Consider the following 13,003-nt stretch of genomic DNA (forward strand, 5'->3'; position numbering starts at 1 on the left):
ACTCCTTTCTAAAGTGTGTTTAACACACCGGCGAAAACGGCCGACAACAAAGCAGCGCCTCTTGCATTTTTGAAAAGGACATGCCTTCTCGGAAATGTGCGCTCCCCCCTTTTTCGTCCACAAGGAAACAAACACACAGAGAGCTTGAAAATGGATGCCGAGAGATTAAACTCCGTTTTATCAAACGTGTGCTCATCCGTGAAGAAAATATTGTTTCCAGCGGATGTCTTAGTTACAACATGATGGAGCTAACTGGAGTAGTTTCATGTCGTATCCGACAACGGGAGGCTTTTAACAGATGACGTCCTGATGTTAGCTTTGCTGCTGTTATTAGTCCCTGTCAGCTGCAGCCACTGATACTTTCTAGACATCGTGATTTCCAAAAACTGAATAACTACCATACATAGCAACACAAGACTGCTTTGCTAGCTCAGTCATGTTGTAACTAAGATATCCGCTGGACAAGATATTTTTTTCACGGACCGTTTAATGAGTTATTACCTATTACAGACACCGCTAACGGCTAACAGGGCTAAGAGCTAAAGGTTAGCCCAGCTAAACGTGCACACAGAAATAGTAATGTTTGTTCAATCATTGTGTTTATAGACTTTCCAAACATTGGATTAGTCTAAACGGTGATACAGTGATGTGAAAAATGTGATACGTAGGCTATATATATATATATATATATATATATATATATATATATATATATATATATATATAGCTAAAAGCTCTGCTGGTTTGCTACCCGGACTATAGAGGGAATCGCCTTGTTGTTTACAAGGCGATTCCCTCTATAGTCCGGCCGGACGGATGAGTCATGGCCTTGTAAAAGATTATGTTTGTTTCTTTTAGTTGGCGAGAATGTGTCGCCGCAAACGTGACAAACATCCACTGAACTTTGACGGCGTTTTCTGCGAGCACTGCTAAGCCATTTTGTACCGCTACACGTGTTTCTAGTCGGACTATGTTTACAAGCACAAGAGTTCAGCGAGCCACCGAAGGACCGCCCTGCAGATTTACTATTGGTTCTGCAACGTAGGGAGTTTTTTTTAAACTCTGAAATTGTATCTGCCCATCTAAACACAAAACCAGGGAGAAAGTCATCAGTCTTTAGTTAAGCAAAGCGTCTAAAGACTGACTTGTGAGTCTACGCCATCAGCTGTTCACATGCGTTATGTAGGTCTCAATCCCTCCTGTGGTAGTGATTCAACATTAGTGATGCGCATCCGAGGTAAAGAGCTCATTTTAAATACTACAATGACCACGGTAAACCTGAGCTTGATATAAAGACCACATACAAACTGAACAGATTTTTTTTTTTTTTTTCATATTCTCATCACTGCAATCCAAGCCTCATGTGAAATGGTCATTTGCAGTATGGATATTGTATTACTATTTTGAATCATAAGTACACGTTGTAGTCCAAAACAATCAATAGTGTTTAGACTTGCTTTTGAGAAAACACACTTTTTTATTGCATTTAGTCATCAGGGGCCTCGTTAGACAACAAATTTCCTGACTGCTTGTTCTGTCTTAAGATTCAAGATAGAAAAATAGCAGATCTCCCTATTACAGAAGCAGTTCCTTCATTTCATTCCATGTAGTTATGTGGCATAAAAGCATGATCACATGGTCTAGAGCAAAAACATAAGATACAATAATAACAAAGTGATGGCGCATGGCATTGCTGAAATACAACAAATATAAGGAAGGACAGTTTGAAAATAACTTTATGCTTATCTGATTGTCATAGCAAAATTGATTGAAACATAGATGGATGGTTTGAATAATACCTTGGCACACCTTTCTCTTTAACTCATTAAGCTTACAGTCTGACATTCAGACAAAATGTGATACTGAGGTTCAGATCCTCTGGTTTCCATCCAGCCTTTTATATCTTCCACTGATTTCAGAAACTCTGGTGTTGTTCACTCTAAAATTACAAATCGCCGTCCTGTACTTCTCATTTTCATGCAACAGACATTTTTACGGTTTAAGCCCTTGTTCAATTTTTACATAAATACCACATGATGTCATACTACTACTCTGTTCGACAGTTAGTTTTAACAAGTTGATGTTGCTACACTTTCATGTGAGCCAGAGATAAGACAGACAACAGTAATCCAATATCTGCTTAACCTGCAAGACCCATGGTGACACAAATATAGCCGTATTATGAAGACTGAACATATAGATGTTCGTGTGTGTGTGTGTGTGTGTGATATCTTATCTCAAACTTCTTATCTTAAAGTCCAGGTAAAGCAAAAGTAAATATGTGTAATGAGTTTTCACACCACAGAAAAATGTGTTATTATCGACCCAGCCAAATTTGAATGACTGGAAAAATTGCATATATAAAATTAGTTTTCAAAATCGTGACAAAATGAGCAGTGATCTCTGCGCTGTGATGCTGGGGTCTGCTGAATGAATGAATGAAATGGCACTGATGCTATGCACTTTGACATTGGTAGTAACGTAGTATTTATATAGTAGGAGAGGTGTTATGTTAAGGATGGCTCCAGTGCGACATTAAACAGGCTTTTAGGCCCACCCTCCCCAAAAAACAGGACACAGAAACAGTCAATGGTCTAACTTCACTATGAAGTACTACACAGTTCCCAGTCTTTTCACATTTTAAACAAATACTTTCAAACACTTATAATGTGCTTAGAAAGACATCACTGATTTTGCATTACCTGGATTTTAACTGAAGAAATCCGTACTATAACTTTGATTCTTCAGTCAGCACTCGTTCTTATGTTTAGAATAAACTGATTGGCTCCTTGAGATGAACACGCCACAGTATCAACAGCTCTCACTTGTTGCTGGCTAGATAGCTTGCTATTATTGACAAAAAGATGGACTACAATTTAAGCTATGATGAGTTGGAGGCACTTATTGTGTTAGTGTGGGAGAAGAAACCCACCTTTTTTTGAGAAGTTTAGTTTTTTTTTTTTCTTCCCCCCCTAAGTGGCTTCAAACCGTTTGAGTAATCTTCCAATTATTTAATTTTGGTGTTCATGTTGTTCCTCATCTTCATTGTCGTTGCCATACAGAGCTAACAGCAATGCTGCTGCCATTTTGCCGTTTGGCAGTTATTTGTTATTAAGGACGGTGTCTGTACCATTTCTAACTTAAGTAATCCTGTCCTAAGATCAGAAAGAATTTCTGTCTTTAATGCAGTCAGGAGACATGTTTCTGTAATACCAGAAATCCTAAATGTCATCCTAAAATGAGATAAGATAAGATTTCAGGCATAGGAGGTGTCTGAATTAAGGCCCCAGAAACATCAGTATTTGATGACCTGAAAACAAATTCACTGTTCAGGATGTCTGTCTGTGTGTGTTGCTTTCTGAGTGTCTTGAGTATACCTGTGTGTATCTAGACCTGTGTGACTATATGTTTCATGGTGTGCCAGCCTCTAAGCATATACAGTTTTTTCTCCTTTTATGACGCCTTGGCTGGGCCCTATCAGCGTTCTGATCTAAAGTGGCTGCTGTTGTTTCAAACTTTGACTGAACATTATCAGCCCCACAAGACAGTTTTTTCCCTTCTATCTTCTGGCATCTATCAAAGCAGCCAAACCCAGGGAGTACTTTATTCTCATTCTGCTGCTCTGAATAGATAACTGAGGCTGTGGCTAGTATCCCTTTCAAAGTTCTCACACCCTGCAGGACTACCCCGCTTCCTGGCGCAGAGACATCACAGATACCCACCTTTGGGTTTTATATGTCATGAAGACAGAGCAGTAGGTTTCCCTGTATGAAAGTGATGGTGAGAACAGAGTGTAATCTCGGAGTAGGAGACTCCTCCAGTGGTTACATTACAGCTGTTGGCATACTCACTGCAGTTTCCACAGTAACAACCACTGCAGCCATTCATCACTGCCACCTCTCCGCCCTGTTAGACTTTGGTGCTTATGCTCATTTAAACACCAGTGCGTGCGCGTACACAAATGTGGATTCATACGCACATGATGGATTAGTTTCATTAGCGTGACACTAATATAGTCAATTAATAAAAGTCTGCGAAGGAATATGTTTTGTGTTTACAGCATTTGTAACGCTTCTGTTCCAGCGTGTCTGTTTGCTTATCTTCATGCTCGCATGTCGTGGGACCAAGGTGTGAACCGATGTCAGCGGCAGGATATACAGAGGAAGACATCACCTTTGTGCCTGCCCCCGAGTTTGACAACTTAATTCCACGGCACACTCCACAGCACAAGAAAATTGCACCCAGCCCAACTGGAAAACACTAAATGTTTACATTGTCAGCTGTGATTACCATCCATCTAAATTCAGAGATGGACCTTTTGTGAGCGAGCACTTGAAGCTTTTGAAAAAAAAAATGGGAAAACAGAAATGAAAAGAGAGATGAGAATGTTTGATTAGAGGAGATAATACAAACATGATTAAACCCAGCAGGGCTGAGTACACTGCTGTCTACCAATAGATCACCTAGAGAGATACGCAGCAACGCACTCCACAGGAGGGATGTTTGGCGGGGATACTGAGAGACATCTTGGAATTAGACTGTAAAAGAGCGATGATGGAAATTTATCAGAGAAATTGAAAAATTGTTGTGTGTATGGGAGAGAGGGAGAGGCACAAAGCGCAGGAGAGGTCATCACATTGTGAATATGTGTCTGCTGCATGAGTACGAGACATGAAATCATCTGTAGCACTGACAACACTCAGCATTTCTAAAGCCACTGAAGGGGCTTATATGATGGGGGCTGAATGAGGGACAATGACACGTAACATCCTGTAGATATGGTTATAAAACACAAAAACTTTTGTTGATCCTCTACTGTTGCAGAAAACATTTGCAACTGAAATTAGATTTGTCTTGCGTTCTCCATGTGAAGAAGGAAATTTATATCCCATTGTTTTTTTTGGTTTCATGATGATGCTACTAAGATTCTGTCACAGTATTGCCTATTTCTTGTCTAAAATGTCTTCAGAATCATATTTTAGTGCACTGTTTGGCAGTAATTTGAGAATTTGTGAGCAAGAAATGGGTGCCGTACTGTTTCCTGTATTGTGAAAACGGAGGATCATACGTTAAAACTAAGCAGTGCTGATTGAATATGAACCAAGATTCTGTTAAGCACAATTCAGACCAAAGATTCATGACGAGATGAAACCATTTTAGAACACTGCAGAGAAAAGTTTTGGCGGTCTGAACTGGCCAGTCTGAGGTCAACTCAAGCCGGCTGATAGTGTCACCTGCAACCCAGCTGGTGAAATGCTGGCAGCTGATTTTAGAACGTAAAGCACGTCACCTGTTTCAACAGCTAATCATCCTGTGGTGAAGTCCACTGGTCAAGTCAAAATGACTGAATGCAGTCCATCTGATGCTCATTTTGTTTCTGTTTTTTGCTGTTTCATCACTACGTCAAATGCAGCTGTAGCCAGTATCTCACTATCACTATCCCATTTATATTTAAAGAAGCTACAATTTATATTCAGCTACAAAATAACCCTGAAAAGCTGGAAATCAGAACGGAAGTACAGAGAGTTGTTGCATAGAGATGATACACTATCTAATCCAGTTGCTTTGGTGTTGCCCGGTAGGTTTTTACAACGTAGCAGCATGCCGTTTTGACAGAGGTTGCCCATTTCAACTTGGCTCATTCCAAAGTTTCGGTCTGACCTGGGCTTCTTTGTGTTGCCTATTTCTTGCCTTCATAATTATGTCAATCATATTTTGACATACTGTTCAACTGTAATACAAGCTCGTTTGTTACCAGCTGGTCGCCATATTTTTTGTACGGCCACTGGCATTACGTCAGTCACTAGTGGGGGCGTTTATTGGTCCAGTGTGGTGCAATGACTTCTGGTAGTTGTAGGTTTTCTCCCTTCTTAGCAAAAATGAATCAAGCCCCTTTTGTCTTTTTGTCTCTGGTCGTAGAGCATCAGTGTCAAGTATTTGTGTATTTTTACTGCAAAAACAGTTGGGGGTTAGTTTTGTGAATTACTTAAAGGGAAGTCTAAGGTCCTACTTAGTGCTAAACATGCAACCAGCCTGTCCCCGATCAGTGCAGTTTTATTGCTCAGTCTATAGAATATATTTGTTAATATTGTATTGAACTAAAATGAAATACATCCTTTCATTGTCACAGGCCTTTGTGTGTAACTTTGTGTGTTTGTGTATGTGTGTTTTACTACAGCTTAAGGACACCAAGTCAGCAGACCAAAAGACCACACTACTCCACTTCCTGGCGCAAGTCTGTGAGCAGGAATTTCCAGATGTGCTCAAGTTTGTTGAAGACCTGGAGCACGTGGACCGATCCAGTAGAGGTAATATACATTATTACCTGTATGCACAAACCTCCACACCCACGTACACACTGAACAGTTTCCTTGGTGTTATCAGAAAAAGACAGATTTAATTTGATCTGACAGGGAAACAAAACACACTGCTGTTTACCTGCACCAAGGTACTGCGCATCATTTATTGTGCCGCTTTTTAAAGCATGCAAGGATCACTACTCTTATTAGCAAGAAACAACCACGTTGCTGCTTGATAATTTTAACACCGCGTCTGCCTCCTACTTTCTCTCAGGCGATATCACAGTGTGATTATTGCTGTTATTTTGGTTTCCCGCTGGTGTCAACTTAAGTTCCCTTAGCTCCCCCAGTGCACAGGAAGTTCCATCCACTCCCCGTCAAATCATCGGCTTTGCAAATCCTTCACAAATGCTAAATTAGTAATAAAGTAGTCGGACTTGTCTTTGAAACGACAGAAAGCATACAAACAAAACACTTTTTCCCCTCTCTGTTTTGCAGCTCTCTTTGACAAACTCTGTCTGTCTGGGACTAAAAAAACAGCCTGTTTAGTTTTGAGTTAAATGAGAAAAGCTTGTTATGTTATCTATGTTGTTAAGGTAACTGAGGGCATGCTATTGAAACTGAAAACTGAACAATATTTTAGATCTTTTGAAAAAATGCTATGGCCTCTTGTTGGCGGCCATCAAGCAGAATTGCCTGACATAAACAATAGTGACGGTATGGACATTAACAGTGGTGAATGATGGGAAAGGTGAGCCTAATGAAAACATAATGAGCTGTGTGGGTTGTCTAGGCATATCAACCACTGATATCATGACCCTTATGTTAAGATTTTGTCATTTCAAATCAGTTAACTTTAACTCTAGATCCATCAGTGTCCAGACAAAACAGATTACTTTAACTTGAACTCTTGCAACGTAATCTAAGGGGGTCAAGATCATTGCACTCCAACAGCATGACAAGAAGATTCAGTCAGTGAAAACATTCAGTTGTATTACATTATATTCTTTTTAACACAAATTCTACATAATTGATAATAGATTTTGTTTTCGTCTTTGCTTGTTTTGGCTGTATTCGAGCAGTAATGAGAGATCCAGGCATTAAAGGATGTGGTTTGAGCTTAATGCATAAACATAATGGCCCAGGCAGACAATGTTCTTACCTAGACAGAAATGGAGCATTCGTCTTTTTTATTCCTTTGTTTTACTTTGAGCTTTAGTCGTCTACTTTTGTAACTCTCTGGGGATTATTCTGGGATTAGATGCTTGTTGATTCTGTAAACATGCATTGTATTTCACCAGTTTAGTGTTTGATCTATGCCACACTCTGCTCATCTGCACTGCTGTTTGATACTAGCATTAATCTTTCGCTGTAGCACATTTACAAGAGTTATAGGCTTATTTTTCAAGAGAATACTTCAGGTCATGTCTACTGCTCGGGTTGAAGAACAATAGACTGTTTAAATGCAGTTAAAGTTTCTGGGCTTTAACACAAATTGACTGTTTTCCTTTTAATTTGATGCGCCGGCATGCCCACAAACCTGCATACGCACAAACATTGTGAGAAATTAAATTTAAAAAAAAAATGGGGGCAACTTTTTCCCTCACTGTCTGAAAACATTAAGGCATTATGAAATATTGGGGGCACTTTTCAAAAATAGTAATTAGTGTATAGAGGGGTTTTCTTTTAATGTGAAATGAGCCCAGATTAATAAGCACACAGTAATCACCACCTTGTGCCAACATGAGTACACGAGAAGCATACTATGCAATCATCTGTATAAGTGTGTTGAATAATACCATCTGTATGTGCGAGAGAAAGTTGAGGGCAGGTTTTCAGATTTTTATTTAGCTCATATATGTACAATTGATTAGCTTAAAGATAAATTGAAAACTTCATAATCTTTCAGATGAACTTCAGAAGCTCTAATAAAAATATTTGGGAAAATAAAAGGCAGTGTTTCAGTTTAACCCTGCTGATGTTTTGAGCATAGGTGAAGTAAAATTATAGACGCGATCCTCCAGCGCTGTGTCATCGACTGACAAAATTCTAGATTCCGGACTTTGAATCTTGTTTCACTTGCTGCGTTGAGATCAGTAATGTCAGTCAACGGTTTTGATCACCACACTGATCAGTCCATCGCAGCAACACACGTCAGCTGTAACATTAACATTAAATTAAGACATTTTAAAGTCTCTAGTGTTAGTGTTAATATTAATTAATGTATGGAAATCAATTTTGGTTGCTTGTTTGGTGACGGTGAGCCGAATACCAGTGTGTGGGATTTAGGGGCAGAACTGGAATATGATATTCATAACTAAGTTGTAATGGCTCTATAGTCACATGAAACTCAAAATATTTCTGTTTTTATCACCTTAGAATAAGCCAAATATATCTACATACCGAATGGGTCTTCTCCCACAAAGTCTGCCACTGGCTCCAGATAGAGCCGTTGGTGCTTTTGTGTTGGCCATTGTAGTTCTCTGACACAGTGGGAAGCTTGAGACGTTTCAGTTGGTTGCAATCTGCAACCTCACCGCTAGATGTCACTAAATCCTAAACACTAGACCTTTTACAAAGAGATGATTAGCTTTAAGCTGTCAAAGGCTGTTTAGATGGGTGAGCCCTACATGCTTTACAGACCTCTTTAACACCAAGCCAGTTGATTTCCAACAGGCAGTACGATACGGTTCAGTTCAGTTCGGTACGGTACGCTTTTTTTCTGTTTCTACTGTGAAAAGTTGTGGATGGTACCAGTGGAACTGTTTAGTACCATCCCCATTTTTGGTCACCCCTCTGTTGGGGTACCTAGCACACAGATCTGGTACTAAAAGGTGGAGCTGTGAACACTGCAGTCCGTTTATTGGTCAGTAGAAGGCGGTCACTCTGCTCAGGGCTGAGTTGTGGCTGGTTTTGATTGATTTACTGGAAAATGTCGGCGTGCAGCCTCATTTTGTGGACGATAAACCCAGGTGCAGACTGAGATACGCTGAGTGCTGGACGGAGCAGTGAGTGACAACAACCCCGCCCACGTGAAAGAGTACTGTTTGCAGTGGAAAGGCTAGGTGGACCAAGGATCTAGGTACCATGTCTGAGGGGTTACTTGTGGCTTATTTTCCTTTTTTCAATTTTACAGGTGGCAACTTTCTTTGCCGCTTTATTTGCTGGGGGTGGTGTTGGTGTTGGCCCAGGGTTTGGGTTGCTTGCTCTGGTAACAGTAGGAGCTTTTTTAACAAGGTACATACCGGTCCATCGCAGCAGCCAACTTCACCACAGGTGTAGGATTGCCTGGTGCCGCTGCCGGGTGTCGTCACAGCAGCGTGTGTGCGTAAGTGTGAACAACAGCACTGTTTTGTGCGAGTGTTGGAGACAGAAACGGGAATTAAATAAAATAAAGGCTAGAATATTAGCTTAAATTGGTCTTATCTTTTCGAAATCTTTGGGGCAATCTTTGCCCCTCAATCACAATTTTTAGGGGCATTCTGAGATTTCTTGGGGCATTTTTGCCCTTTGCCATCACTAATTTCCGATGCTGCACACAAGTGCTCTCACACTGCTCTGACTTTGGCCAGTGTATCTTGAGTATGGTAAAGGTCACAGGCAAGCAGCGACAGACCGGGTGGTCCGAGGAGACTGTTGTGTTCTTTGTTCATATTGCCATGGGCAACTCTCAGGAGGAAGCAGAGAACAGCATTCTGTGTACACTATATGTGTGTGTGTTTGCAACTACGTGTGCAGCCATACTGTCACAGCATGCTTGTTGTTGCTCCAAAGAAGATTTCACCCACTACTCCATTCCCAGCAGGAGGGAGTGAAGCAAAGGCTGAGGAGGAGGAGACAGAGTGAGGGTGAAATGTGTGACTTTATTGTTTGCGCGTAAGGATCCCTTCAGGTTCCGTTAGTGCTTTAATAATTTGCGGATAACGATGCTCCTGTTGAGTGTTTCATTTTCCCCAACTGTGCTGCGTGTCCACAAGCCTTAGCCAAGACTCATAAGTACAAGGGTGAGATCAATGGAAAGCACGATCCTTGGATCTCTCTTCAAGCTTTGTCCACCTCCTTATGTCATGGGCTTCAAGCTGAATATATAGTAAATTTGCACCCATACCGATGTAGTGTTCCTCCTCCATCACTGTCTCTCTCTGTGTGCCTGTACCATTATGAGATGCATACACTAAATGTCTCATCTCTCCATATCTAGTATTCAGACACACAAATCCCATTTTGTCTTTGTAAACCATGCTCTTGAGTGGCTTCCTTTTCATCAGGTCTGACAGCCATTCGGGAGGCCTGAAGACACACTAAAAGGCTGCATTACGTTCATAGACACTAACCAAAGAGCTTACTTGAGCATGAAAATAAGGTTGGATAGAGGCAGCAGTAATGATTTCTGCGTCTGTTGCAAAAGCCGCTGTCTTTGACTGCGTGTAACACAGCCTTCGTTTCCCCCATTGCCAATCCCGTCTCTCATGGAAGCAAAACTGCGGCTTAGTTCAGGGTTCCTTTGTGTCTGTCTTCTCATTCCTGCCCCTCTCTCTTCTTTTCAGCAGAACAATCATTATTTCTCCTGACATGGAGAAGCAGTCCTTGTGTGCTGCTTCTCTCTGTCATTTTCTATGTATCTATCTATGTATCTATTTATCTGCCTGTCAATATCTCTCTGTCTCTGTCTGTCTGGCTGTCTATCTCTTCTTGTCTGTCTCTGTGTCTGGATTTTTGTCTATCAATCTCTCTTCCTGTCCCTTTTCTTTCCTATTTCCTTTGTCCCTCATCACAAACACACACACACACACACACAATACACAGCAGTCAGGTTTGGGCAATTAGGGTGGTTTGTTGCGTGGTACTTGGTGCTGAGCATATTAATGTGCTCAATCAGGCTACTTCAACTCATAACTCTTCAAACACTGGCTTTCAGTAGCAGGAACACCGCTTACTTGGAAAAGCTGTGCGTAACACTAAATAGACCTGTCTACATACATTTTATTTTGCAAAGAGGGAAAAGCTGTTTTGGTTCAGTTTCTGCTCAAGGCTCATGGCCCTGAGGAGTCATTAAGGAGTAATGTGAGGATTCAGCTATATCAAGATGTTTCTTTAATATGCAATTCAAGCTTTGTTTTGCCACATGCAGTCTGAGTGATGAGCCTCAGGTTGAAAGTGTATGGAATGAGCAGTCTAAGCTGCAACTTGTCAGTGACCTTCATGCTCTTTAGGGGCTCAGCACGATGAGAGTGTGCACCAGGATTTCTGGCATTACAAGTCTCCTGTTCCCAGTCTCTGGCCCCATCAGTCTAGTCACACTTGTCTGTCAGGCTGTGGCCTCAGGAGGCAGATGTGCATTTTTTTTTCAGTCACTTAATTTCCATACATCCAAGGATGATCTATCGCGGCGCTCTGTGTGTGGCGGGGTTGTTTGTGAGCGAGTATGCACGGTTGTGTGCTCCACTCAGTCTCATTTATAGCACAGCAGGTCGGCGGAGTAATAAAAGGATGTCAATGGGGGATTTGACCTCTACAAATATTCCAATTATTATTCTTCTAAAACATCCTATATCTGTCTGCAACCCCTCTGGACCACAGAGGCATTCAGGCCCCACTGCTCATAAAAATCACTCACGCTTTACAGAAAGAGAAAAGCAAAGAGTGGGGTGGCCAGAGAGAACAAAGACGACTTAGAAACACCTGTGTATGTTTTGTCTCCATCTCCGCTCGTCGCCGCTACACAGAGCAATTATTTCACAAATCCTAAGTTGCGTGGGACAGATGTGTGTTTATATAGAGCATCAGCATCAGCTGTTTTGAAACACCTTTCTCTGTGTTTAACAAAATATTCCAGCTGCTGTACTCATACTCCTGATCAGTCCCAGGCAAATTTTCTCCAGAAGCATATGCCTCAATTATTGTTACCTGCATGTGCTTCCTTGATCATATGCCCCTCCAACTGGGGGAGCCTCATCAACGCAAGCTTGCAGCGTGGAGTGGGATGCTAAGAAAAGAGGAGATCTCTCTCTGTTTTGCTTTATTTCTCGCCCTTTCCCTTGCTTTTTTCTCAGTTAGTGCATCAGTGGGCTTTAATCATTTCTATTAGCAGACTGCCTGTCTGGCCTCCTTCCACTTCTGCACACTGCCCACACCTCATTCAGCAGAATTTGGTTGCTTGGTTATGCGGAGGGCTTCCACAGAAAAGAGGTAAAGATTCAAATGGAATTGGTAGAGCAGGTGAAGTGTCAGTTTTTGCTTTACTTAAATGTCTTTTGGACAATTTTATCAATCAGGCTCATCATATTGGGCGCTGTTGGCTGAAGGGCATAGAGACGGTATGTTTTTGTTTATTTTCAGACACTTAACTAACACGCTACTGGAATTTCCATAGAAACAGAATCTATAAAATTCTCCAACAGTGCAAGAATAGCTCTGAATACTCAGGCTAGTATGTTACATGTAACAATTGTTAAAGAAGGCCACAGTATTTCGAGAAGAGCCCGCATCCCACGTCTTTAAACAGCCGCCTTGTCCTGCAATATTAAGCAGTATGTCAGTGTTAAAAAAAAAAAAAAAAAGTTTTGACCAGGCTTGCTGTCTCATAAAGTCCATGTGCCGCCAGATGCATGACTAACTGCAGTGTAGGCTATATGATGATACTATTATTAATCTTTTTATTTATATCCTTTATTTAACCGGGAAACCTTCTGAGATACATAATC

The 13,003-nt window shown here is 41.1% G+C and overlaps 1 protein-coding gene across 4 annotated transcripts in view; it reads left to right on the plus strand.

Moving 5' to 3' along the window:
• LOC125878988 (protein diaphanous homolog 3-like) overlaps positions 1–13,003 on the plus strand; it is a 242,149-nt gene that overhangs the window by 116,469 nt on the left and 112,677 nt on the right. For all 4 annotated transcript variants that reach the window (XM_049560553.1, XM_049560578.1, XM_049560561.1 and 1 more), the window contains one exon: positions 6,179–6,308. In XM_049560553.1, the coding sequence (XP_049416510.1) occupies positions 6,179–6,308 (130 nt within the window). The remainder of the gene's footprint in view (positions 1–6,178; positions 6,309–13,003) is intronic.

This window comes from Epinephelus fuscoguttatus, linkage group LG2 (assembly GCF_011397635.1).
Source record: "Epinephelus fuscoguttatus linkage group LG2, E.fuscoguttatus.final_Chr_v1".
NCBI lineage: Eukaryota > Metazoa > Chordata > Actinopteri > Perciformes > Serranidae > Epinephelus > Epinephelus fuscoguttatus.